Source organism: Lissotriton helveticus, chromosome 1_1 (genome assembly GCF_964261635.1).
Source record: "Lissotriton helveticus chromosome 1_1, aLisHel1.1, whole genome shotgun sequence".
Lineage (NCBI taxonomy): Eukaryota > Metazoa > Chordata > Amphibia > Caudata > Salamandridae > Lissotriton > Lissotriton helveticus.
The window spans coordinates 1,048,545,122-1,048,571,605 of NC_136057.1; the positions used below are offsets into that span (position 1 = coordinate 1,048,545,122).

A 26,484-nucleotide genomic window follows, 5' to 3' on the forward strand; every position below is an offset into this window, starting at 1 on the left:
CATACAAGCTGTTGGAGACAATGTACCAGGAGTCCCTTGTTCTCCTACCCCCATGGGAGTAAACCCCTGATGGAAACGTATATATTCTACTACAGTGCGAGAGTCAGCAGATGTCATGTCATATTTATAGCAGAGAACTGAAAGTCATAATGCACCATCGTAAACAGTTCAAACCACCCATCACAAATTCCGAGAGAGGATAACGGCTTGGATAATACAATATAACTCTTATGTGTGAATGAGGGGAGCAATCCACAGATCCAACAATTAGTAGCATTGGAAGTCTCATGGGCCTGATGCAACATTTGTAAAAATACATTGTGCGTAGGTTTTTTGATGTCTTCTTTGTGAGGAACAAGGTAGATGACTGTTGTCCCAATCAAAGAGCATACAGGATACTTTTCTTCCAAGAACCAAGATATCCTAACAGAAATATTAATACATTTGCAATTATGAATGCGAAAACTATTTTAATTTTTGTGGACCAACCCCGCTCTGGGCGCGGAGGTGAAAATGGCTGTTCTTCCCCATTAATGGGCTGCCCAAACGGATACATTGTATAACCAGAGAAAAAGGAATGCGATAAGACTAATAGCAAAAGACAAGAGTTCCCAGTGTTCGTTAACTGGCAGACTCCTATTGTTCATCAACGTTGATACTTTTGAGCACCAGCGGGGCAACTGTTCAATCCTAGCTCTTGAAGAAATACCAAGTTGTCCAGGCTACCATACCCCCCTCCAGGGAAGCACGTTCAAGCTATCCTGTCCAATGTCCAAACAATGCACCAATTTTGCCTCTCCCTAATCTATAGTTGGTACCATAGGCAAGGTACACCCTGACTTGCGCAGTCCATCCCTATTAATCGGACTTCTCCTTTGGTGCACTGTTCCTCCATCTGGGGTGAAAATTGTACCTAGCTACTCCAAGCACTGAGCGGTGAGTAAAAAGGGGCTCAGACACAGAGGGGCCAGTAGAACAGGGCTCTTGAATTACCTTAATCTCCGTGAGCACTGCTGCATTTTGTACCTCATCGTTCTCAGCCTCTGTTTGGGTCCTTGTAAGTTTGGCATCCGAAAAGGGAACAAATCGTGGGACTTGCTCCCACTCCGAGTCCCAAATTCCTTTGTTGACCCACTGATCATAGGGTAAGGGAAGAGGCACTCTTTGGCAATGCTGACAATGAATCCAGTTCTTTCGGCCGGTGACTTTGATGGTTGTGCGTGTTGCAAGGAGCACCTGGACCAGCCCCTTACACCCCGGCTCCAAGTTCGTCTTTCTCTGAAAAACATAGTCACCAGGCCGAATGTCATGTCCTTGCCCCGCCGGAGTTGGCGGAAGAGAATCCTGGATCTGTTGGGGAATAGAACGCAAACTTTTAGTCAACTCATACAGATAGTCCGCCAACAGAGGATATTCATTTTCTGAAAAACCAATGAGGACGCGGGACGCCCCAGACACTTGCCAGACACCGAAACATGACCTTGTAGGGTGGGTCACAGTCGTGTTCTAGATTCTGTTATTCATGTGGACAAGAGAGCTAATGGTAAAGCATCTGGCCACTGCAACCCTGTGCTCTCCCGAATCTTTGCCAATTTCAGCTTGAGAGTACCATTGTACTTCTCAACTAAACCTGCGGACTGGGGGGGGGATTTGCAGCATGAAATTTCAGTCTGATATGTAATCCCTCACAAACTAACTGGATGATTCTCAGGTTAAAGTGACTTCGGTTATCACTCCAAATCAAATGGGGCAAGCCCAAGCGAGGAAAGAACTCCTTCAGGAGTACTTTTGCAGTTGCCATGGCTGTATTTTCGTTGGTGGGGTAAGCCTCCACCCATTTACTGAATGCACAAACAACCACTAACACATATTTCAAGTTGTTGATTCGGTCCATTTCTATGAAATCAAACTGAAGGACCTCAAAAGGGAAAGTGGGAGGTGCAAAATTACCAGGTGGCGTAGCGGTACCTTTTTCAGGATTGTGTATCATGCACAACATACAGTATTTGACCAAATGGGCGGCAGTCTTGGGGATGTTATCATTTTGCCATACAGGGTCTAAGAAATATTTATTATTTATTATTTATTTATGCGATTTTTAAAGCGCGCAAATACCCTTACGGGTGTCTCAGCGCTAATTTTACAGAACTCTCTCTTGTGGAGAAAATGGTAGTTTATGCTGAAAACAGCCACGTCTTAAGTTTCTTTCTGAAATTCAGAAGCGTGGGAGCGGTTTTAATCTGGAAAGGTAATGTGTTTGAGAGTTTGGCTGTTGATATGGTGAAACATCTGTCTCCCCAGTTGGTCCTTCTTGTGCGTGGAACCTTCAGCAAGTGGGCTGAGGAAGAGCGTAAGATTCTTAAATGCTCTGGCGGGGAAAAAGCTTTTTTTTTAAATAGTGGGCCTGAATTATTGATGGCCTTATAGGCTATGCATAGGGCTTTGAATTTAATCCGGCTCCTAACAGGGAGCCAGTGCAACTGTCTGATATAGGGGGAAGTGGATGTAAATTTGGGGATGGATAGTAGAATCCTGGCTGCGGCATTTTGTACCATCTGTAGTCTATTGAGGACCTTTTCTTGGGCGTTCAGTAGGAGGGAGTTGCAGTAGTCTGTTCTTGAGAACACCAGTGTGCTGATTAAAGTTTTGCCCGCAGATGGGGGAAGGTATGGGAGTAGTTTTTTAATCCTTTTTAGGATAAAAAAGGCTGAAGATACCACCGAGTTAGCATGTTGGAGAAAGGTCATCTTGTTGTCAAATATGACTCCCAAGTTACGTACCTTGACTACCGGTTGGGGAGGTGCTCCCATCTGAGGTGGCCACCACTGGGGGGACCAGGTGGGTTGCAAGTTCCCGAATGTCATCACCTCTGTCTTGTCAGAGTTTAATTTCAAGCAGTTAGATGACATCCAGGAACTTATTGCCAGCATTCCCTCTTGGAAATTTGCCGCGACTGAGGTACCGTCTTTGTATACCGATAACACCAGCTGAGTGTCGTCAGCATACGTAGTTAGGGCAATTCCGTAGGATTTTATGACCCTCGCCAAGTCCGAGACATAAATGTTGAAAGTGTCGGACTTAGCGAGGAGCCCTGTGGTACTCCGCAGGGGAGAAAAAAGTTCTGGGAGGTGTAATTGCCCATCTTAACTGTCTGAGGACTGTTGGCCAGGAACGAGACAAGGAGTTCTTTGGCTTTGTTTTTAATTCCTAATGCCGAGACACGGTCGATCAAGGTGACATGATCGACCGTGTCGAAAGCTGCGGAGAGATCCAGAAGTATTAGAACCGCTGATCCTCCCTTATCCATTGTAGTCCTTATCTCATCTGCTGCTTTGAGCAGCGCTGTCTCCGTTCCGTGACCTTGTCTGAACCCAAATTGGGCATCATCCAGTAGGTTATTGTCGTTGATGAATTTCGAAAGTTGCGTATTCATGATTTTTTCGAAAATCTTTGCTGGGAAGGGGAGACAGGCAATAGGTCTAAAGCTGGCGGGAAGAAGAGGGTCTAAGGAGGGCTTTTTTAAAAGTGGCTTGATAATAGCCTCCTTCCAAACCGATGGATATGTGCCTGTTAGGAACATTGCATTGCAGATTGTGGTTAGGGCAGGAGCAATAGCTTCCGGGATGCGATTCAGGATCGCTGGCGGACACGGGTCAAGAGGAGAACCCGATTTAGTACAGGCCACAAGATGTTGAATATGTTCCTGGGTTGTCGGTTCGAAAGCTACAAAGTTTGGTGAGTTGTTGATAGGGGGTACCTTAAGGAGAGGAAGTGGGGAGGAGTGAGAGAAGGTCGAAAAGATGGAACTCACCTTCTCCTTGAAGAATTTGGCCAAAGAATCTGAAATGGCCTGAGATCCTTCTAAACGTGTGGCCGGGGGGTTGGACAGACGAGTGACAACCTCAAATAGTTCTCCTACCGAGCTTTTCGCCTGGTTGATTTGAGATGTGTAATAAAGACTTTTTTCTGATGCAATAAACTTTTTATAGTTGGAGAGGGCACTTTTATACGTCATTTTGTCGGCAGGGCTAAAATTACGGCGCCACTGCCTTTCCAAGTTCCTGCAATATTGTCTCTGTATTCTTAAGGGTTCCGTGAACCACTGTGCTGAGGGGAATTTTCTCCTGCGGTGAGAGGTTTTAATCGGAGCTAATTTCGTACAGGCTATGTTTAGATTGCTCAGAAAGTTGGAGGACGCTAATGCGGGATCCTGTTCATTTGGGGTGGTAATATCATACATCAGTTCTGCTAGCTGGTCAAGGTTGATATGTTTCCAATCTCTACAAGAGACTGGAGTCGGGGATGCTAAATACCTTTAGCACTGATATGAGCTGGCCTGTGCGCCATGGTGACTATGGGAAGAACATATGCATCTGATAGCATCCATCTCTGTTTCCCTGACTTATCAGTCCAACACCCCTCATCATCCAAATGTGCTGTGCTTTCCTGCCATATTGGTAATTCCTCAATCGTTGCCTCACTCTGTATCTCCTGTATCATTTGTCCAGCGTATCAACAAACGTGGTTACCTCGGGCACCCACCTAGCGGGATCTGCTATAAACATCCTTTTCATCTTTGTTCGGGCTGTCTCCTTAGCTGTCTGGTCTGCAAAGGCGTTCCCCTTACCTACATTATCAGTAATTTTCTTGTGTGCACAGCACTTCACTATCACTAAATACTTGGGGAGTATCAAAGCAGACAAAAGCCTATGTATAAGGGTCCATGCTGAATCTTCATCCCATGGGAAGTGAGAAACCCTCTCTCTGCCCAGAGCCGTCCAAAATCATGGCAATTCCGAAGGCATACTGACTGTCAGTATAGATATTGACAGCCAGTCCCTCACTCAACTCAATGAATAAGGGCAACGAGCTCTGCAGCTTGAGCCGACTGATAGGGCCCTTGTGACATCTCAACTACTGTGTGCAGTGTTATTATTGAATATGCAGCTGTTGTAGTACCATCTGGTAACTTAAAACAAGAGCTATCGACATATAGTTCCCCTTGAGGGTCATATAAGAGAACATAAATCAGGTCTACCCATCCTTTCATCTCCACCTCTGTCAGGAAGATTCAATCATGTATGTCAATTTCCTCACTTTCAGAAGGGAGGGGTAGCAATGTGGCTAGGTTCAGAGTGGCACATCTTTTGATTGTAACATGTGTTGCAAAGAGAGTTACCTCATACCCGGTCAGACGTGCTCTGGTGAGGTACTGCATCTTGGTCTTATTCAAAAGGGTATCCACAACATGATCATTATGAAACATGGGGTAACCCAACCAGTCAAAAGCGGACCTTGGTACAATACGGGAATTCAAAATTGGTCCGTGACTAATTTGACATGAGATAAATTCAAATATAGACAATCTGTGTTGTGTAAAGAGCTACAACACTGGTATTCAATACCTAAAATAACCACTTTCATGTATGCAGTCAATAACTTATTTATGAAAGCATGTGCTGAAAGCAAAAAATCTGAGAAACCACACAAGAAAGCACCACAGAAACCAATATCGTTTGCAAAATATTTATTTGTTCAATTAGACTAAACTTCAGTTGATATACTGACAATAGGTTGCTCGAGGGGAAGAAAAGGAGAATTAAGGTAGTGGTAGTGATGGGTAGGGAGAGTGAAAGTCATAGAAGTGAAGGTACAAAAATTGGTTTTGTTTGGTAATTACTGGTAAGCAGACCAGTGTTAGCAGACCTGTCCGTTATAGCAACATTTATTTACACTAATTCTGTAAATTACAATCATGCACCTATGCACTTTCAAGGGTATGCCGGGTGGGGAACAGGTCTTGTATGTTGGAGAGCATTGACATTTCAACTCGACTAATGCAATCAGGGAAGTTTAGACCTCAGCATCGAGTCTTCTTCAGGATGGGATATGGCAACCTATTCCTGCTGCCAGGCCTGGCTACTCAGGTATGTAGAAGAATTGTTGCTCAATAAGGGATGAATATTGGCCCAAAGTCACCAAAAGTACTGGAACCCGTGGAGTGCAGGGATTGAACCATCCTCCAACTTGTATCTTTGTTCAGATAGGTGTGAGAAATCACTCTCCTTATTCATGCGAAACCGGCTCGATCCATGTTGCTCAGTGACGCTCTCCAACATACAAGACCTGTACCGGTTCCCCACCCGGCATACCCTTGAAAGTGCATTGGTGCATGATTGTAATTTACAGAATTAGTGTAAATAAATGTGTCTATAATGGACAGGTCTGCTAACACTGGTCTGCTTACCAGTAATTACCGAACAAAACCAATTGTAGTTTCACTTCTATGACTTACACTCTCACTACCCATCATTACCACCACCTTAACTCTCCTTTTCTTCCCCTTGTGCAACCTATTGTCATTATATCAACTGACGTTTCGTCTAATTGAACGAATAAATGGTTTGCAAATGATATTGACTGCATACATGAATGTGGTTCTTTTAGGTATTGAACACCAGTGTTGTAGCTCTTTACGCAACACAGATTGTCTATATTTGAATTTATCTCTTGTGAAATTAGTCAAGGACCAATTTTGAATTCCCGTATCCACAGCATGAGGCACAATGACTGTGAGGTCAGTATCAAGTACGAGCCCAGCAGGTTGTCTTATTGAGGCGGCCACAGCCACAACCGCTCTTAGACAGCTCGGGAGGGCTCTTGCGACAGGGTCAAGAAGTGCAGAAAAATAAGTACACGGCTGTTGCTTACGTCCAAAGGCCTGTGTTAAAACAGAGAGTGCACAAGCAGCCATCTCATGTACGTACAGCATGAACAGCTTTGCTTAATCAGCAGTACCAAGCACAGGTGCAGAGCAAAGCACAACTTTTAATTGCTCAAAAGACTGCTGACATTCAGGCGTCCAAGGCAAGGGTTCATGAACATCTTTAGTGGTTAATGCTAGCAAAGGCTTTGTTAATAATGAATAGTTAGGCATCCAGTGGCGACAATAGGAAGTAATGCCAATAAAAGCACGCACATCCTTTTCAGGGATAGGCATTTTGGGGCACATGCATCAAGGTAGGATTTTGCGAGTCCCTAATTGCGATTATTAAGGAATCGCAATTAAGGCCTCGCAAAAGCTTATGCACGTAGGAATCGCTATAAAATAGCGATTCCAAAACAATTCTTGATTGCGACTCGCAACTTTCGAGTCGCAATTAAGGAATGGCTCCCCATTCTTTCCTATGGGCCTACAGGCCCACGGGAATGAAAGGGAGATTGCATGCGCAATTTGCGTGTACAAATAGGTACTCGTAAATTGTGCATGCAATTTCAAGGGTGCAAGGGTGTCACAAGGACAACCTGTTGCACCCCTGAAATTGCAATGTGCACTTAAGTTGCACACACACATGCCCCAAGGGCATGTGTGTGCACAACATGAAACTTTGAAAAATGCACTTTAGTGCATTTTTCAAAGTTTTTGCAAATTTCCGACCAGTTTAATTGCTCTGTAATTTGCGGCCCCAAATAGCGAAATCGCTATTTAAAAGTGGTTCTTGATTGAAAAATTTAATAAAGATATTCTTTTTTTAAAAAGTGGTTCTTGCATTGTATTTAAGGTATTGCAAATTGTGATTCCTTAAATGCAATTGCAATTCAAGAAATTGAAATTAATTGGGATTTCTTAAATTGAGAGTGCCTTACCCCTTGATGAATCACAAAAGCCTTTTGCAGGCTCAACCGGACGATTTTTGTGAATCGCACCGTTTGCGCTCGCAAAAAAGGCTGATGCATGTGCCTGTTTAACAATGATACTGATGCGCTCAGGAGTCAATCTCCTATTCTCCTTCGACAGTTGGTGACCTAAGTAAGTGACCTCCTATCAACAATATTGAAATGTGGAAAGGGACCCTTTGTGTGACAAGTGCAGCAACAATTTAACCGTCCTGGATTTGCAAGTCTTTTCAGTGTCAGAAGTGATGAGAAGGTCATCTATATATTGGAGCATGACGTTACCTGAGGAAACGTGAGGGAGTCCAATTGGGCTTTTAAAGCTTGGGCTTTTAAAGCTTGACTATATATACCAGGGCTCTCAGTATACCCCAGTATACCCCTGAGGAGTGCAACAGAATCTAAAGCTTCTGCCTGCTAGTGTAAAACCAAACAAGTGCCTTCTGTCTGGATGGATTGGAATACTGAAGAATGCATTTTTCAGATCAATGGTAGAAAATAATTTAGCAGCGGAAGGACTCATAGTTAGAAGAGCAGTAATGTCAGGGACCACCGGGAACTGAGGAACCACTATTTTATTAATTTTGCGCAAATCAATCACAAAACGATAAACATCAGGATGATCATCAGAGGAGCCTGAAGGTGCCCTCTTAAGAATGGGAAGAATGAGGCTATTATACACATTTGCAGTCGTCTCTTCGATAACCCCTAACTTAATCAAGTCTTGTATAATTTGCAACAAGGCTCGCTCCCCTGCCTACGATATCTTGTACTGGGGAATAAGAGGCAAAACTGTATTGTCTTTAAGTTTGATAGAAACTGGGGGTATCTGTAAGAGTCCTATGTCCGTTTCACCCATTGCCCACAACGTGGGCGGCACATCTTTAAATTCAGCAGGGAGGGTGCATCTTTGGACAGACACTGCTTAGTGCTGACTATGTTCAGACCCATTGTCATGTAAACACCTTTCAGGGCACAATAAATGGTAGCATTCAACTTCTTTAATAAATCTAAGCCCATCAAATTTTCGCCATGTTAGATGTCAACAAAAATGGCGAATCCACAGTTAAAGGACCTATAGTCAGTGTAAGAGGTTTGGAAATGGGTCTTACAACCGGTACACCAGAAAATTCTACCGAAACATTATTATGGCCAGACAGAGCTGCCCAGGGGACCAGTGAACAAGAGATAGAGCTATTCATTGCACCTGTATCTACCAAAAATTCCTCAGCTGAGCCATGCATTTCTGTAGTAACAGAAGGCCCGTGCTGATCTACAGATATCAGAACTAGTCCCTCACTCTGTCCCTGGCTGTCCTAGCTGAGTTGAGCTGATGCCGGAATTCCTTCTCAAAAGCGTGACATAGGAATGAAGGGAAAGAAAATAACTCACAGTTGGGGTTATTGTGAAGCAGATGATAGTACCGCCCTCTCGGCTGGTAGGAGTCAGCTTGGTCGTTTGAGGTTGTGAAGACTACATTGTCCTATGCAGTGGCCCAAAATACTTGATGCCCTGAAGAAATTGCCTAAAAATTCATGTGGCAATGAAACATGTCGGCAAGTGGAGTATGGTTGGATAAGTAGTAACCAGACTCACTTTTTTTAGAGAACATAACCAACACGAAAGAAACAGAATAAAATTACATATCTGTGTTGCTTGTGTGTCATATATGTTTTTTGTGACACTATAGGTGTTGTTTGTCATTTATTTCACTGCATTTTCGCAAACACGTTTTGTTTGGTTTTTTTCTGGACACATTTTTCTTTAGAGCTTGATGGTGCCGATGATGAGATCAGGGCAATCCTGGTGAGTACCTGCCAGGTTCCCGTTGGTGGTGTGCCCGTGAGGTGCCATCTCGCTCACACACATCTTTTCTTTGTCTATGTTTGACATCTGGGTGTGTTGTTGTTGTCTCACAACTGTTGTTATAAACAAGGGACTGGGCGATTTTTAAGTTAGGCACAGTGTTAAATGTACCTCCAACCCCGTGACTATAAAGTTGAGGAGGCGGTTGTAATGCTTTACAACATAAGATACATTAAAACAGGAACAGTGTGACGTGCCTTGGTGGTCTAGGTCATTTTTTGAGGAAGTGTCCTAGCTGTGAGACAGTCCAGTCACCTCATCCACGTCATAGTCATCATGATAATAGTGTCCGCCTCCATTGTCATTGAAGTAGTTACTGTCGAGACAATGTCCTGTCCCCCAATGTCCTGTCCTGTCTACCAGCTCCATGACCCCATCCACGAGAACCCCGTCCTCTAGGGGCCGCGACTTTCTACAACAACACTAGACACTTACTACGTCAATGTCCCTCCTCTTTACAATATGCACACTTATTCGGCCCTATAGGCGTAGTATTCCGGCTGGTACGCGCAAGCTGCCGGTCTGAACCACCCAATCCTCTACCATTTCCTCTAGAAGCCTGCTTCAACAACACCTTTGTCTTCAATTCCTTATGCTTTTTCTCCACCTTCTCCTTCTCCTCATTCTCCCTGTGCTCATAATACTGCTCCATACTCAAAATCACAGGAGGGGAGGAGGTAGTCCAAGTGCTCTCTGCGGCCTGTAACCTAGTCATAATCTCAAGAAGCAAGTTTGTAACAAATCTATTAATGAACAATCGGACACCTCCCTCCACTGACAAATTCTGTCTGCTAAAATCCCAAAACACCCCTTGAAACTGAATGAAAAAAGCAGACACCCTCATCTTTCTTCTGACAACATGCCGCTAACTTGTCCCAATCTACCCTTCTTGGTGGAATATGAGAGTGCATATACGTAATAATTCGGCCAGGCAAAGCTAGTATCCCAGCCTTAGGCTTCTCCCCAGGCTTCCTCTCCTGGTCCCATGCTTTAATCTGATCCCAGGTACCACCCAATTCCACAACGTCGTCTTGTGTGTACACCTACCTCCAAATATCAATGGGCAACATTTTAATATCTGCAAGCATCATCACTATCGATGAAGCAGCCTCAGCCAATTCCTTATAATATGCAGTAGGATTTTTCCTAGGGTCAGGTAACTGAGACTTAAGTGACAGAACCTCACTCCTTTTCCATGGCGTGTAGACCCATTGTTCTTGGAAACGGGCCTCTACCCTCTGTCTAATAACAGTATTCTGCTGATCCCGTAGCTCCGGTAGTTCAGGTTGATAGATGGGGTGGACTTCCTTCATCGGAAACTGGGATACTGTCTTTGGGCTCTTTTCAAGCAGCCTACTTCGATAAGCGACCAGCGTTGTGACATTACCAAAACCTCACCGGGTGCCATACCGGCAGCATTTACATGATCCCTAATATCATAAATAATTTGGGGTGCTACATCAATGAAACACTGTTCCCACAGTCCAATCAAAGTAACCAAAATGTACTTTAGGGAATGCTGCTCCACAAACAGCTCATAATCTTTCATCACACTCCACACATCCTCCACACTGTAAATGGGCTTACAAGCCCACTGGGCCGCCTAGTTGGCTACCACCTTTTTCTTTTCTTCTCCCACATCAGATCTTATCAATATCCGCACCAGTCGCTCCCTAGCAGTTGCCCAGTCTCCGTCCCCTAGTCCACGTATGGGCATTCCGCTACTCAGCAAAGACAGGGGATGGAGGAACAGGGGAGGAGGGACAACAGAAGTAACAGGCACCAACGTCGCTGGTGACAGTGTCATAGGTGTGAGGGCTAGCGAGAGAGATGTTGAAACAATAGACGTAGCAGGGAGACTGGCGGTTATCATAGAAAGCGAAGTCAAAGAAAGGGCAAGAAAGCTGTGGCCAAAACAGCATGGTCAATAGCAGAAGAAACAGAAACAGCAGAGACAGAAGGAACGGAGGACTGAGGCTGTGGCATGGCAGGGTATACTCTCTGTGGGCGTATGGAGGTGGAGGTCGGGAATCTAACAGTTCCTCCACAAATGACTCATTTTCTTCTCGAGCAACATAAGAATTTCACATTGTAATCGAAACTTCCTATCAGCACACTCTGGGGCATATTATCAACACAGGCGATAAAATTATCGCTGCTTTTATCGGCAGAAAACTGCCGCTAAAGTCGCTTTTGCGGCAGAAAACTGCCGCTAAAGCCGCTTTTGCGGCAGTTTTCTGCCGATAAAAGCAGCGATAATTTTATCGCCTGTGTTGATAATATGCCCCTCTATACCTTTTTCTATTTTCTCTCTATCATGTGCTACAGCTTTCTGAGTCAATGTCTGCATTCTCCCTTTCTGGGCCACTTTCTCTGCTTTTATTTATCTCTGTTTAGCCTCTTTTTGCCATGTTCTGAGGTTATCAAATATCAACTGCCTACTCCTTCTCACAAACAAATTTGACCTGTAGAAAATGTATTTTCTGTTCGTCAAAAGTGCCCATCAACAGCCACTGCAACTCGGCATTGCCCCTCCTATATTTGTGCCATAACGTACTAAACATAATAGGGCTAAGGCCATGTTTTACGTACATGTCACAATTTGGAGTCTCTTCTAGAGGCGCTGGCTGACTTTCTTCCAATCGAGAATCAGCAGAACAACAACGAAAGCCCAAACAAAACACCTTATTAAAGCACTGCATTTTGCAAAAGAAAACAAGTTCACTAATTATGCCAAGCAAATTTTTCAAATATCTTTACCAAAGTTGGTCCTCAGACCTCATCAAATACAAATCAAAATGACGCCATATCCACAAAGAACCAAAGCAAACTCACCTTGTGTACACAGGTCAAGCAAGTTTATTCTCCACTGCCGACTCTTCGGACCAAACGGTCAGATCCAAGGGTTTCGCCGTTCAGGACCCCAGTCGGGATGATTACTAGATGAGGCACAGCCTCTCTTGTGCAGGGATCCCCGGTCCATCCATCCGACCCGACGTTGCCCCGAACTCCTCACCCATGTGCAGGCAAGGATGGGTCACCCGATGGAATCCCTGTTCAGGCGCCAAAGGAAGGAAGTGACCCGATTAGGGCCCCTTGGGTCACTCGTGACCACCTCTCAGTCTTCTTCACAAATAAAGAGTCGGTCAGACAGTAGAGAATACAAACCAAAGGTTTTTCTTGAAAGTGCACTTGAGCAGAGTCCGGTCTGACCAGCCACCTTAGATTGCTGCAGATGGACTGACTTCTACCAACAGCACGCCCAGACTGGAAATTTCCAGTTGGTAGCTGGTGAACAATGGAGATACAGAAAGATGAGTTGCAATCCCAGGACCGGGTACATGTTATCTGAGCATCAAGGTTACTCTGCCTGCACCCGCCGCTCTAAAGGTGGGAGAAGGCCTATCTATTGAGAAAGGTATGCAATGACAAACAGTCTATTCATTAGCACAGCAAAGCTCAACCTTGGAGAAATACGAGAAAAGAAAATAATAATGTAGTAGCTGTTTCGCTGAAGCATTCATAAGAGTGAGACAGAAATTAGCATAGGTCATAGCTCAACATGGCAGCTCAACTTAAAATGGTGCAGCAAATGCTAACTTTACATCGAATGATGCATAAGCAAAATGAATGCATAACATTTACATTTCAACACAAGTATGATTGGAGTAGAATTGGAAAGGAATTGATTGACTTCAATTCTTTGCATTCTGTTGTGGAGAAACGAGATGAACCAGTTTAACACTGACTTTGATAGTCCCAGGGACATTTTAAGAATTTTGAGGGCCCTGGTCCAAACATATTTTGGGTGTCCCTGTTTGGAACAATTTCTTGCCCTCTTTGTCCAGGTCACTGACAGTTCACAGGCACACTTGTCCAAATTCAAATTGTGTTTACACCTAATATTTAGCCATAGTGGCGTGTATTTTCAATACTGTAACACAACAACAGTTTACTGCAAATTACTTCATTATTATTACTCCAAATAATCTCTGTGACACCTTTCTAGTTCTCATATGTGAGATACTGTTTTGATCTAAAAGAAACTTTTTTAAATAGATGTTGCATGAAACAAAAACACAACATTTCTTTGTAAAATGTCTGTGAAAGACTCTCACACATCACCCACATTAAAAAATAAATTAAAGGAAAACTGCATTTCAAAAAATCTGTTTCAGAATTATTCAAGGTTATCAGGGCAAGACTGCAGAACAGAGTTGGCTCTATCAGGGGGTCCCCCTGAAAGGCTGGGGTCCAGGCCAAAGCCTACTTTGTATCTGTCACAAAAGAAGCCCTCAGGTCCAAAGTCAAGACGGGCGAGCGTGTGTATAGAAACAATATGCTGGAAGGGGGAGTGGTGGGGGAGATCACAATTAAGGACGGTTTCCCTCACACACCAGAGGTGTCATGCTTGATCTTAGGGATACCTCCTTGCGTCACAAGCCTAGTCGTGACGCGGGCTACAACTCCCTCGCTGCGAAGGAGATGCTCAGGGATGTTTTCAAGAAGGGGGTATTCATAAAACCCAATGTGAGCCTGACGTGTGGTGTAGGGAGTGCAGTGCTTAGGAAAACATGGTTAGAACTAGCTATGAGGTTAGCCAGACAAGGTTTATTATTGCTACCTCGCGTCAGGATTAAAAGTAGATAATGAGTAGTGTAGCCGCCAACATCAGAGGCAGTTGCACTAGGAAGTGATCAGTATGTTTTGGCCTATAGACCCATATAAGTGTTGCGGCCTTCATCAGGATGTCTTGTTGTGAATCTATCTAGGACCCTAATTAGATATCCCCGATTCATGCCCTTATGTGGTTATAACAAAACCTATCCTTATAAAGGCATAAGAATCATGTCCATATTTAGGCATAGCCAATGCAGTCCAAATACGGCAAGGCTACTCCCATAGACTCCTAGAAAGTACAACGTGTTCTTTAAACAAACCAAGCCTCCAGCAGACCGGGAATTACCCCTGCTTTTGTTTTGATTTGCACAAGAACTCCTGGAGTCCAGAAATAACTGTTAGTTCATAGTGACGTCTTATGTCCAACCTTACATCAAACCCGGCACCTTCCAGGTATAAATATACCAACGTTGCCTTAAGCAAACACACGTTGGTTTGGAGCAGAGCGGCTATCTACTTGCCCGACGCCCAGCTGATGCGAGTGCTGAAGGAAGCCGACCCTCCAATTTGACGCACTGAGAGAGGCGCTGTCTTTTCTCCTGCCGAGAAATCCAGCTCCGGTGTTTCCAGTCACCCTTGCGGGTTGCTGGGAGATCGAGTCCTGAGAGAGAGATACAAGACCTCCTTCATTCTATAAACCAAGGTACGGAGCTGACTAAAACCTTAAGAGATTTCTTGATTCAGATTCTTGGCAAAAAACCAACTTAACTTAAACTGCAACTTACTTACTCCTTCCCACGTATTAGGCTTAGGTCAGGTACACCGGGGTAGGCGTATATTAGAAGCACCAGTTGAGTACGTTAGTCAATATTGTTATGTATGTATATATTTTATCCGTTTTAAAGTATCATATGGCTAAGAAACCATATCAATGCTTTTACAGTATTATTTGATAATACTCCTTTCACTGTACGCACTTTACTTCATGATAAGTATTGCAATTGTGGCAACTCACTTCTCTTGCATGAGAAAGAAGACTGCTCAATAAATAACAACTTTTATTGAAAACGCCCGTCTCTCTATTTCTCTGCACTCTGGTGAAATTAAGCATGCACGATTGACTGAGTGAAATAGCTGTCTATTGTTTTCACACGACTCTGGAGATATACTCTTTATTCTGAGGGAGCAAAGTTGTCATGTTTATGCGGTTGTCAGAAGCTAATCCCTTCTTGTCTATTCAGGAAAGTTAACACCTCCTTGTTTACTCGAGAAAGTTTCTAGTGACCTCTGAGCTAGCTGGCAAACCTAATTAAGTCTAACCTAGTCAGTAGAGACCAAGTTGACCTCAGTCCTACGTCTAAACTGCTGTTTATGTTATTCCAATGCGCAGAGCCTATTGGGAATATAGGAACTACACTACATGGCGCCCAACGTTTGGTAAGGAGATAATCTAACGCAAGACTCTAGAGTAACTCAGTCATGCTTTTTCACACAGACCCTTTTTCCCGTAAATACTCCAATAGACGTCTGGAGTGGGTAAAAGGTTAATATCCGCCGTAACTTAGTAGGAATAGATTCCTATGTATTAGTTTTTGGTTTAGTCAACGTTGAAGGATACAGTGTTCCAAAATATTGTGCACCTAATCTTTGTTTCCCTTGAAACTTGATCTGCAACAAAACTTTCTGTCAGTAAAATGGGAGAAAGTGAAGACGAAAGGGAGAGAGCTAGAATAGCAGCTCAACTCCTAGCGGATGACACAAGTCTCCAAGAAGAAGACCGGAATGCTATAATCATTCCGGTAAATGTAGGAAGAACTATAACTCTTAAACTTATAGAAAATGGACTATCACCAAGAGGTGGTACAGTCATATTTGTGGTAGAGGCCCATGAATATTGGCAGACAGAGGTATTCTATTCATGGATACATTTTCCAGCAGCACACACTGTAACACAAGATTTCCACTATTACAAAATAGAGGAACCTCCGGATGAATACGCTCCTTTCAAGGACGTTGAAATTCCAATAACATACCAAGAGCACCTGTTCTGGTTTAATGGCGCCCTAAAACATCAAAATCACATCACCAGGCTCGGTCCACTAGGTAAACCAGGAGCCACGTGGCCGGTTCTAGCCAGCTACACACCACATCCAGACATTGGAAAAATGTCAGACCGGGAACTCTTAGCTCAGCTAAAACTATTAATTAAAATACACAGACAATTGGTCCAATATGTCATGCGGACTTCAACAGTCCAACCACGGAACACAAATAAAATCACACCACAGAATATACAATCAGCCATTGGCAAAATTCCCGCAAAACGGGAACAGATTCCATTCTGGTTAGCCCAGAAAATTACTCAAATAGAGGCGGTATTTCCTGATACTACACCTCATGAGAAACACAGAATTCTGACTATCTGCCTTCCAATGGGGATCGCACCACATGTGGAGGACTGTGACACTTGGGGCACAGTCTTTGCTTCAATATACACAAAAACACATGGTGTTCCGTCCATGGCGGTTATACCAGACGTACTAAGACAGATTCAAAATGAATACGGTCCAGAACCTGCTTTAACTCTAGGTATGAAATTACTAAAAGACTTTAAGCAAGTCTCGGCTATATTACTAGTCAACATAAAAGGAGAAGCAGCATTTGTGGCCATCCACCAGAAATTGAAAGAAACAAATATAGCAGAACAACCTTTTGAACTTGCCAGAATCATAGAAAAATCCTATGAAGAACTAGGTAGAGATAGTTTGGGTGGGAAACCACTAAAACCACAACTAACTGAAAATCCTGAAAAAACATTTATTAAAAATAATCTCAACACTCCAAAAAAGAGTTGGGAGGGTAATAAACAATCGACTCACAGAGAAAAACGGTTTCAGTCCAGAGGAAGATCTCCTCAACGAAGAGATAGATCTCCAGAACGAGGAGGCAAGTCTCCCCACAGGGAGCTCTCTGAGAAAAGATACAACCTTAGAGATAGGGATAAATTGAGAAAATCTGACAGATATCAAGATATTGATACACATCCCTCTCGATCTTTTCAGACTTCCTCACAGAAATCGGAAAGAAGAGGACGGTCAGAACACAAGGAAGAGCACGTCAAGTCCAAAGACAAGGAACCTGCTCATCAAAGTAAAAAATTACAATTTCCAAAAAAGAAGGTAGCTAGTATTAAAATAAAACATGCAGAGGATTCTGAGGACACAACTGAAAAACGGAGAGTGGGCCCAGACAATGCTAGACAGTGCAGCAGAAGTAACCATAGCTCGCAAGATCCTGATGAATCTTCTGGAGACAGTGGACATGAATGAATACATTCAAGTGGAAACTGCAGACACCAGAGGTAGCAAACCCCATTAATTATATAAAATAACATTACGTATAGAGGGGGACAAGACTAGGAAAGTAAGGGGTCTCTTTTGGGATAACCTTTCAAAAGGCTATGCCATCCTGTTAGCTGAGAAAGACTGGCCACCAGAGTTTGTCAGGGAGTGCCCTCATGGCGAAGAAATGATTATGCCTGCCTTCTCAAATCACATTCCAATTCATAAAAAATACACATTTGCTAGAAAATGGGCAGTGGCCCAAGCTCCTGCATTATATAAAAATCATGTAGGGTGGGATGAGGATTCTCCTCACCATAAAATCCAGTTAAAAAATCAACCTACTGCCCAAAGGCAGTATCCTGTTAAGCAAGAAGCTTAAAAGCAAGTCAGGGAGATCTTAGATCAACTTGAATATCAGGGGGTGATTGAAACATGCACCTCACAAATGAACAATCCTTTGTTTCCTGTCTCCAAGCCAGACGATTCATATCGTCTAGTTTTGGACTACAGACACCTAAACTCCTGCTGCAAAACATTTGCAGTACAAAACTCACACAGTGCAGCACTAATGAATAACATTGTGCGCAAAAAATATAAAACGACATTAGATATCTAAAATGTCTACTTTTGTCAAAACATTGCACCTGAAAGCAGGTATTTGACTGCTTCTCAACAATGGGAGCGCAAAAACAATTCTGTCGACTCCCACAGGGATTCAAGAATAGCCCAGGATTATTCTCAGCAAGGGTAACAGAGTTACTACAAATGTATGATGATGAGGCATTAGCATATGTCGATGACATCTATCTTACAGACGACGACCTGGAGACACACTTGAAAAGAGTGAACACCATAATACTTGGGTTAGCAGCTGAAGGGTATAAATTCAACTTTAAGAAGTCACGAATTGCCCATCTAACTGTCCTGTTTTTAGGATATGAATTATCAAGTGAAGGCAAAAGCCTAGCATACAACTTCTTAGAGAAGTGTGCGGTACTCCAAGCTCCAAAAACGCTGAAGAACTTACAATCAATTCTAGGTTTCCTGAATTTCGGAAGAACATACATTCTAAATTATGCAGAGAGGGTTAAACCTCTCTATGAATTAATAAAACCTGATTTCAAAACAATTAATTGGACTGAGAAACACACAGAAATTTTAAGATCATTACAAACAGACATGTTAACTAAAACAAAATTGCAAACAGGCGCAAATGAACGCAACCTTATAATCCGAGTCATCCCAGGAAGATGCGGATTCATGTACCTGACTTCTAATGAGGGAGAAACGGTACCAATAGGTTACAAATCACACTTGTACACACAAGCTGAAATGAAATTCAGTTCTACTGAAAAAAGTCTAACAGCGGTTCAAACTGCTGTAGCAAAAGAAAGAGCCCAAGGCAAGAGCATATCTTTTTTAACAGCAGTATCAGCCCTTGAGGCAGTGACGAGACCACGCATTCCAAATGCTGTGGCATTAGATCCAAAATGGATACAATGGGAAAATTCTCTTGCTGCAGAAGACGTGAAACACGCTTTTGATCCAAAAATGAAAAGACTAGATGATCTAGAATACGAAAATGAATATCCTCTGCTGATCGGGATTCTGCCTCTAGAACAATACACCTGTGTGATTTACACAAACAGATTTGCACAACACTACGTTGTGGGAAACCAAACTTACAATGTAGCGTGCGCGATTGTTAAAGGTCGCTGGCTCTTAGGTAAATTCAGGCCGATAATTACAAAAACTGAATCACTCAGAAACTGCACAGCTCAGCGAGCTGAAATAAGATCTTTTAAGATGGCGCTTGAAAATACCGATCACGAATTCCCCACACTAATAGTGTGCGGTTAATATTACTGCGTTCAGTCTTACAATGAATACTTGCGGAACTGGGTTCAAAACGGCTTCAAAGATGCAAAAGGTGGCACAATCAAGCATAAAACGCTTTGGGAACAAGTAGTTCTTTTACAGAGAGAACTACAAAAGACTCACGTGATACATACACTGAGTCATCAACGTGATGGCGTTCACGTTGCAGGGAATTCATTGGCTAATAGAGCCACAGCGGCAGCCGTTCAACCGGATTCCATAGTGTTCTAAAAAACACTTAGATGGAGAAACCATGCTGGCAGTAAAAGCCTCATTAAAAGGCGACTATGCAGCATTACCTCTCAACTATCCACTCAGTAATACATCCATAATTGATGCAAACTCCGTTCCTTTTGCTCAAATCCCTGGAGTGGGGGACAGAGTAATTCCAAACATGAACAGGAGGGCTTACTTGATTCAAGAAGCACACATGGGACAGGGTCTAAGGCACCAAGAGATCGTGAAATCTCGAAAAAGAATTACAATCAGAATACTGGTGGCCAGGGATGAGCCAGCAAAATTACAACTTTGCAATGGATTGTCAAGACTGCAACAGAGATCGCAGTTGTGAACCGGACCAGTCTACTGGCAGGACACCTTTATTAGAAAGCATCAGGCTATCTATATGCAGAAATCCAGCCGGAGAAATGCGTTCCCATAATTATTAAGACTAGATTCACTTACAATGTAGGCCCCAGCGCTCGGCTGACGCCAGAACTGTTATAAAATATTTGCGAGTCTTTATCGGCACATACGCAATTGGCATGCTACATTCTGACCAGGGTCCTGCGTTTAGCTCTCGAGCTTACAAAGAGGCCATGACCAGCATGGGCATTGCATTGCGGTACTCTTCTCCCTTCCATCCTGAGGGAAATGCGGTAGTGGAAAGAAAAAACCGTGACATAAAGCAATCTATAACGGCGAGGGTATTAGGTTCGGGTGATGGGTGGGTCAAACATCTAACAAGTGTCCAACGTAGTCTTAACAATCTGCCAAGAAATTCTCTAAAAGGTATCACTCCTTAGGAACTATTGTTCGGCACTAGAATGAAAATCCAGGACTTAGATTGTCAGACTTCAGTGGTAAAAGAAAAAGCCTTTGATATCAAAGATCTTTTGGCTGTCTTACAGGACGTAAATGAAACAAAAAGAAGTCTTAGTAACACAAAGTTAAAGGCAACCGCCACTGAAGAGAAAGCACCTGTCCCAGCAAGACCTGTCTGGATTCCAAAGATTGGGGATCTAGTCAGAGAAAAGATCGCGGTGAAGAAGGAATTTGGGCCTTCTTACAGAAAAGCAGTACCTGTCTTAGCTGTCAGCGGAACAAGATCAGTAGTACTACCGCCACTTGCTGGTAAAAAGGAGAACAGAGTTGTATCCAACGACCTGGTAAAACCACAATCATGTGGCCAATAATAAGTAGTAGGCCCAGTGGACTCCCAAGAAATAGCAGAAGACCAAATCTTGCTACAATCCAAGAGGTTCAAAGTAAGAGACTAATCACATTTGATAAACCTGCAGTGAATAAAAAAGGACTATGCAACAAAGCCATGGAACTTGTGCCTCTTGAAACCCAAATTGCAACAGTTCGTCAAGAAACACCTGTCTACAATGATGTAGCATCGGACTATACTAATGTACCAAAGAAAGATCCAAAGACTAAAGAAAATCCGGAAGCAATTCCAACAATTGACAGAACTGCATCTGGCTACTTCATCAATTTCGATGACTTTTTTGATGATCCAAGTGAACATGAAGAAACGCCAGCAACAAAAACTTTCAAAGAAAAAGTGACTAAACTCTTTCATCAACTAAAAGAAACATATCTGATTTTACCATGGATTGAATTTTTGATTGTGTTAGGTGTACTTTCCCTCCTGCTTTGGCTCATCATGGTTTTATGTTTGGGTAGATTTATTGTTGGAAAATATAGTACAATGGACACAGCAAGTCAGAACATCAACTTGGTCCTAAAGCCTCACAGATCTTCACACATCGAAAAAAGAGAACTGTCATCAGTGAACATCACAGCCAATCCTACACCCGGGGGGTAGCATGGGACAAAACTGATTATGAAATCTATGGTCCGATTGAGCTCTTGAAATATCCACACCAGTTCAAGGTTTCATTAAGTGACTTTGTGACACCAAGTACTTTCTCTGATGATTGGGACTTTGAAAATATGATGTCAGATTTAGTAATGTCAGCTAAATTCACAGAACATGATTATTTGCAGGGTTCATCAAACTATGAAGAAATGTACTGTTATAATCATTATGGTCATCACTATTTGCATAAATCTGCTCAACCTAGAAATGTTTTTACTTATAACCATTGGGAACATTGTCCAACTCTGCCAAAAGGCAGCTCGAAAACATTTTATGAGAAATTCACATACTTCTCAGGGTTTAACAACAGTGATCCAGAAACGTTTTATTTTAAAATGTTAAATAGGACAGGAATGAAAACAATGTTGACAAATACTAAATTGATTTATTCTGGAAAATGTTATGATAAAATGACTACATTTGGTTTTTAATTTTTGAAAAATAACATTGAAACAAAAACCATCTGGGGTAAAAAGAAATTGGCAGATACAAGGTCTAGAAGCATTATTTAGAGCCTGCATGATCCCAGAACAGATAATATTCCTGAATGACACCATTCAACAAACAACCTGCCTTGTTTTAGCCAAGATAAAAGACTTAAACAAACCGTCTATTCCAAAACCCATACCTGATAGTAATAGCACTACAGATGTGGAGATAGACGTATCCCATATTTTACACCAAAACAGAACTAATCCTGATTGGAAAAAATGGTTGATCTGGCCTACAGACACTAATAACTGTCAAGATAGATTCCTGAACAAAACACAGGGGTTCAAACAGAACAGGCCAGACCCAAGATATTCCCAGAGACAACATCCAGGGATAGTAACAACATATAGGGTAGGAAAACTCTGCCTCGAATGGCTACAGAAATCCACACTGCCAGAAATTAAGCAACACTTAACTTTACTTAAAGAAGGTGCTGACTTGCGGGATTTCATACTGGGACCTCGCAAACAGCGTCAAAAACGTTTCATATACGCCTGTATATACGCTGCTTACAACGAAGCTTGGAAAGTAATGCAAATTGAAACTGCAGAGAAAATACGAGAAATTGATCGTATAAATTTGGAAAAATCCCTTTCTGTAGTGGACAATGGGTTAACGACTCTGTCCTCCAGAATTTATTCACTGGACAGCATTGTATCATCGGCTATTGGTATAATAGAGCAGGACTTGCTAATGATACAACATGGTCAGTCCCAATTACGTTCTATTGTACAGCTAGGCTGGACGTTGCAAAACCTGCGTTCAGGCTACGTGCCATGGCGTCTAATCAACACAACGTCATTATTTTCAATCTTTAACCTTACTGATAAACAAATCAGTTTGGCACAAAAAGGAGCAGACTATACGATTCTGAGCATTGAAAAACCTGAGAGATTACCATTGATAATGTCAGAGAGACCTGTCATTGAATGGATAATACATGGAACGATTACAATCCCAATAACAACTTTCCAGTTTAAATATTGCCAAAAGTATATACCAGCAGGCCTGTATGAAAGGTTGGGTAAAGGATACATCAAATCAACCTGGTAATTACCTTATACACATAAATGCTATAGTGAAGGGAAAAAAGAGGTATTCCTTAGTGGTAACAATTGTAAAAAATCACTAAGCGGTACACTTCTGTGTCAAGGTATTAACTTGCATGGAACCTGTGAAGGTTCATCAAATAACCTTTCATGTCACCTGCATGGCACTCCTGCAACACAGATAGAGCCTTTTTTCAGACAGCTTTCCAACGGCAGCTATGTTCTAATAAGTGACCACAGCTGTTGTGGCATGGTGCCAGGAAAAGCCTATCTCGTACCCGTTACTTCCAGGGTCTTTTGCTGTATGCAAGTATTGTATCCAAGCAGCAATCCAGACATGGAGGCGGCAATATGGCCTTCTTTGAATATCTCTTCTATTTGAATTGATACTTTAAGCAGAATGAAGTCAATTCTTTTACAGACAACTGTGCCTTTAACCTCGTCCAAAGAGACGTATGATCTTCAAGTTGCAAGGACAGCGGCAGAGATACATACCCTATTATCAACGAATTGCCCCGTACATTTAGTAGAAATGTTAGGTCAAATTTTAAACATGTCTGATACCAGTGGCATCGCACATGTATTTAAGACAATTTTTTCGGGACTGTTAGCACCCTTTGAAACAGTTCTGGGCATCTTCTTGAATTTTGTGCATTCTGTATTCGGCGGTCTGCCTCTTCTTTTGGGACTCGTAGCAGGAATTTTATTTTTGTTCTTTCTGCTGAGATATACCAAGCAAACCTGGTTTCTTTCATTCAGACCAATCTGGCAAGATTGCATCTTACCTGTGCTTCGATGTCTGCTATGCGGAGAAGAATGCGTGTTGGACGTGTGTCTTATACTACCATCAGCAGTACCTATGGATATCGATACTTTGCTTGGTTCGGTAACGGCTCATGCAACGTGTTGTCCCCAGCGGCTACCTATTCTGATGACGGCATTCGTTGAGACTTCACCATTACGAGTAGGTGGCGGTGAAGTACGAGATGAAAGCAGCACCACACAGGTACAACCTTCTGTGAGCATTGCTGATCCAGACATCGATGATAGCAATGATTCTCACATTTGCACAATTTCAGCATTTTCGAACTTGGTCGAACTCTCACCTACTGTTGTAGACCAATTTTTCGCAACTCTGTCTGATATGATGTTCGCCCCTAACAACGAGAATAACTTTTAAAACAACGAGCACACAGCGTTCCCTGAACTCTGAATTCGGCCTTCAGTTTTTGATAAACAACACTACTGAAAACAATTGGAACTATTTTTTCCCCCGAAAGCAAAATTATTTTTTCCACTTCCAAAATATTTACCATTTTTTTTGGCACACGGTAATCTGCTTAAAGTAGAACTATTCTTAGAGAACAGAGCTTCTACTCTTAGAGACACTAGAGACAATATTTTGATTCAGCCTCTAGCACATGTACAGTATTGTATAAATATGTGATGAAATGGTCTCAACCTTCTTTTCTGTATTTAGAGCCATTTCATCAATGTAATTTTCGCAATTCATTCAGCCAATATTTATATATGCATTATCTGAATGATACAACTGCTTGAAAGGCGTACAGTATAATACTCATTTTTGTGTATACACCATACACCATTTCAAATGCAATCTATGTATTTTGGGGTGGGTTGGAAAACACATGCATCATTATATGTTTAGTATTGCTTAGTATTTAGTATTGATTGACATAATACGTGGAGTGGGTGTTGTGAATCTATCTAGGACCCTAATTAGATATCCCCGATTCATGCCCTTATGTGGTTATAACAAAACATATCCTTATAAAGGCATAAGAATCATGTCCATATTTAGGCATAGGCAATGCATTCCAAATACGGCAAGGCTACTCCCATAGACTCTTAGAAAGCACAACGTGTTCTTTAAACAAACCAAGCCTCCAGCAGCCTGGGAATTCCCCCTGCTTTTGTTTTGATTTGCACAAGAACTCCTGGAGTCCAGAAAGAACTGTTAGTTCTTAGTGACGTCTTATGGCCAACCTTACGTCAAACCCGGCACCTTCCAGGTATAAATATACCAACGTTGCCTTAAGCAAACACACGGTGGTTTGGAGCAGAGCGGCTATCTACTTGCCCGACGCCCAGCTGATGCGAGTGCTGAAGGAAGCCAACCCTCCCATTTGACACACTGAGAGAGACGCTGTCTTTTCTCCTGCCGAGAAATCCAGCTCTGGTGTTTCCAGTCACCCTTGCGGGTTGTTGGGAGATCGAGTCCTGAGAGAGAGATACAAGACCTCCTTCATTCTATAAACCAAGGTACGGAGCTGACTAAAACCTTAAGAGATTTCTTGATTCAGATTCTTGGCAAAAAAACAACTTAACTTAAACTGCAACTTACTTACTCCTTCCCACGTATTAGGCTTAGGTCAGGTACACCGGGGTAGGCGTATATTAGAAGCACCAGTTGAGTACGTTAGTCAATGTTTTTATGTATGTATATATTTTATCCGTTTTAAAGTATCATATGGCTAAGCATATCAATGCTTTTACAGTATTATTTGATAATACTCCTTTTACTGTACGCACTTTACTTCATGATAAGTATTGCAATTGTGGCAACTCACTTCTCTTGCATGAGAAAGAAGACTGCTCAATAAATAACAACTTTTATTGAAAACGCCTGTCTCTCTATTTCTCTGCACTCTGGTGAAATTAAGCATGCACGATTGACGAGTGAAATAGCTGTCTATTGTTTTCACACAACTCTGGAGATATACTCTTTATTCTGAGGGAGCAAAGTTGTCATGTTTACGCGGTTGTCAGAAGCTAATCCCGTCTTTTCTACTCAGGGAAGTTAACATCTCCTTGTTTACTCGAGAAAGTTTCTAGTGACCTCTGAGCTAGCTTGCAAACCTAATTAAGTCTAACATAGTCAGTAGAGACCTAGATGATCTCAGTCCTACGTCTAAACTGCTGTTTATGTTATTCCAATGTGCAGAGCCTATTGGGAATATAGGAACTACACTACACTCTTACTAGCTACTGCTATACGTGAGTGAACACAATAGTGAGTGATGAAAAATAAAAAATATAGTTAAAGGAAACGTCGGTGTGCGATCCTCGCACGTTAGATGTGGGAATTGGAAAAAAGGATATAGTACGGATCTGTTCATGGAACATAAATGGCCTGGCCAACAAAGTAGCTGATCTCGACTTTGTCACCTACGTCAGGGCCTTCGACATTGTGGCATTACAAGAAACATGGGTAAAAGAACCTCCCCACCTCCAAGGTTTCTTGCGCTTCTATTCAAACGCCATCAGGGGGGCAAAATATGGCCATCTGCAAGGAGGGCTAGTCATATATGTGGCAAACACAATTGCTCATTCTGTTCGTATTTTTGGCCCTCCATTGCAATCATCACTAGCAGTTATCGTAACCGTCTCACAACCATTTAAAAACAAAAAGGACACCAGCATCATGACAATA

General features: G+C 42.5%; 1 protein-coding gene across 1 annotated transcript in view; it reads right to left on the reverse strand.

Moving 5' to 3' along the window:
• Positions 1-249: 249 nt before the first annotated feature.
• LOC144763387 (uncharacterized) overlaps positions 250-26,484 on the reverse strand; it is an 82,207-nt gene continuing 55,972 nt past the window's right edge. Inside the window, exons 4-6 of the mRNA XM_078648959.1 lie at positions 12,709-12,828; positions 12,376-12,593; positions 250-1,350 (exon numbers count right to left, since the gene is read on the reverse strand). Of these exons, the coding sequence (XP_078505085.1) occupies positions 12,480-12,593; positions 12,709-12,828 (234 nt within the window). The 3' untranslated portion in view covers positions 250-1,350; positions 12,376-12,479. The remainder of the gene's footprint in view (positions 1,351-12,375; positions 12,594-12,708; positions 12,829-26,484) is intronic.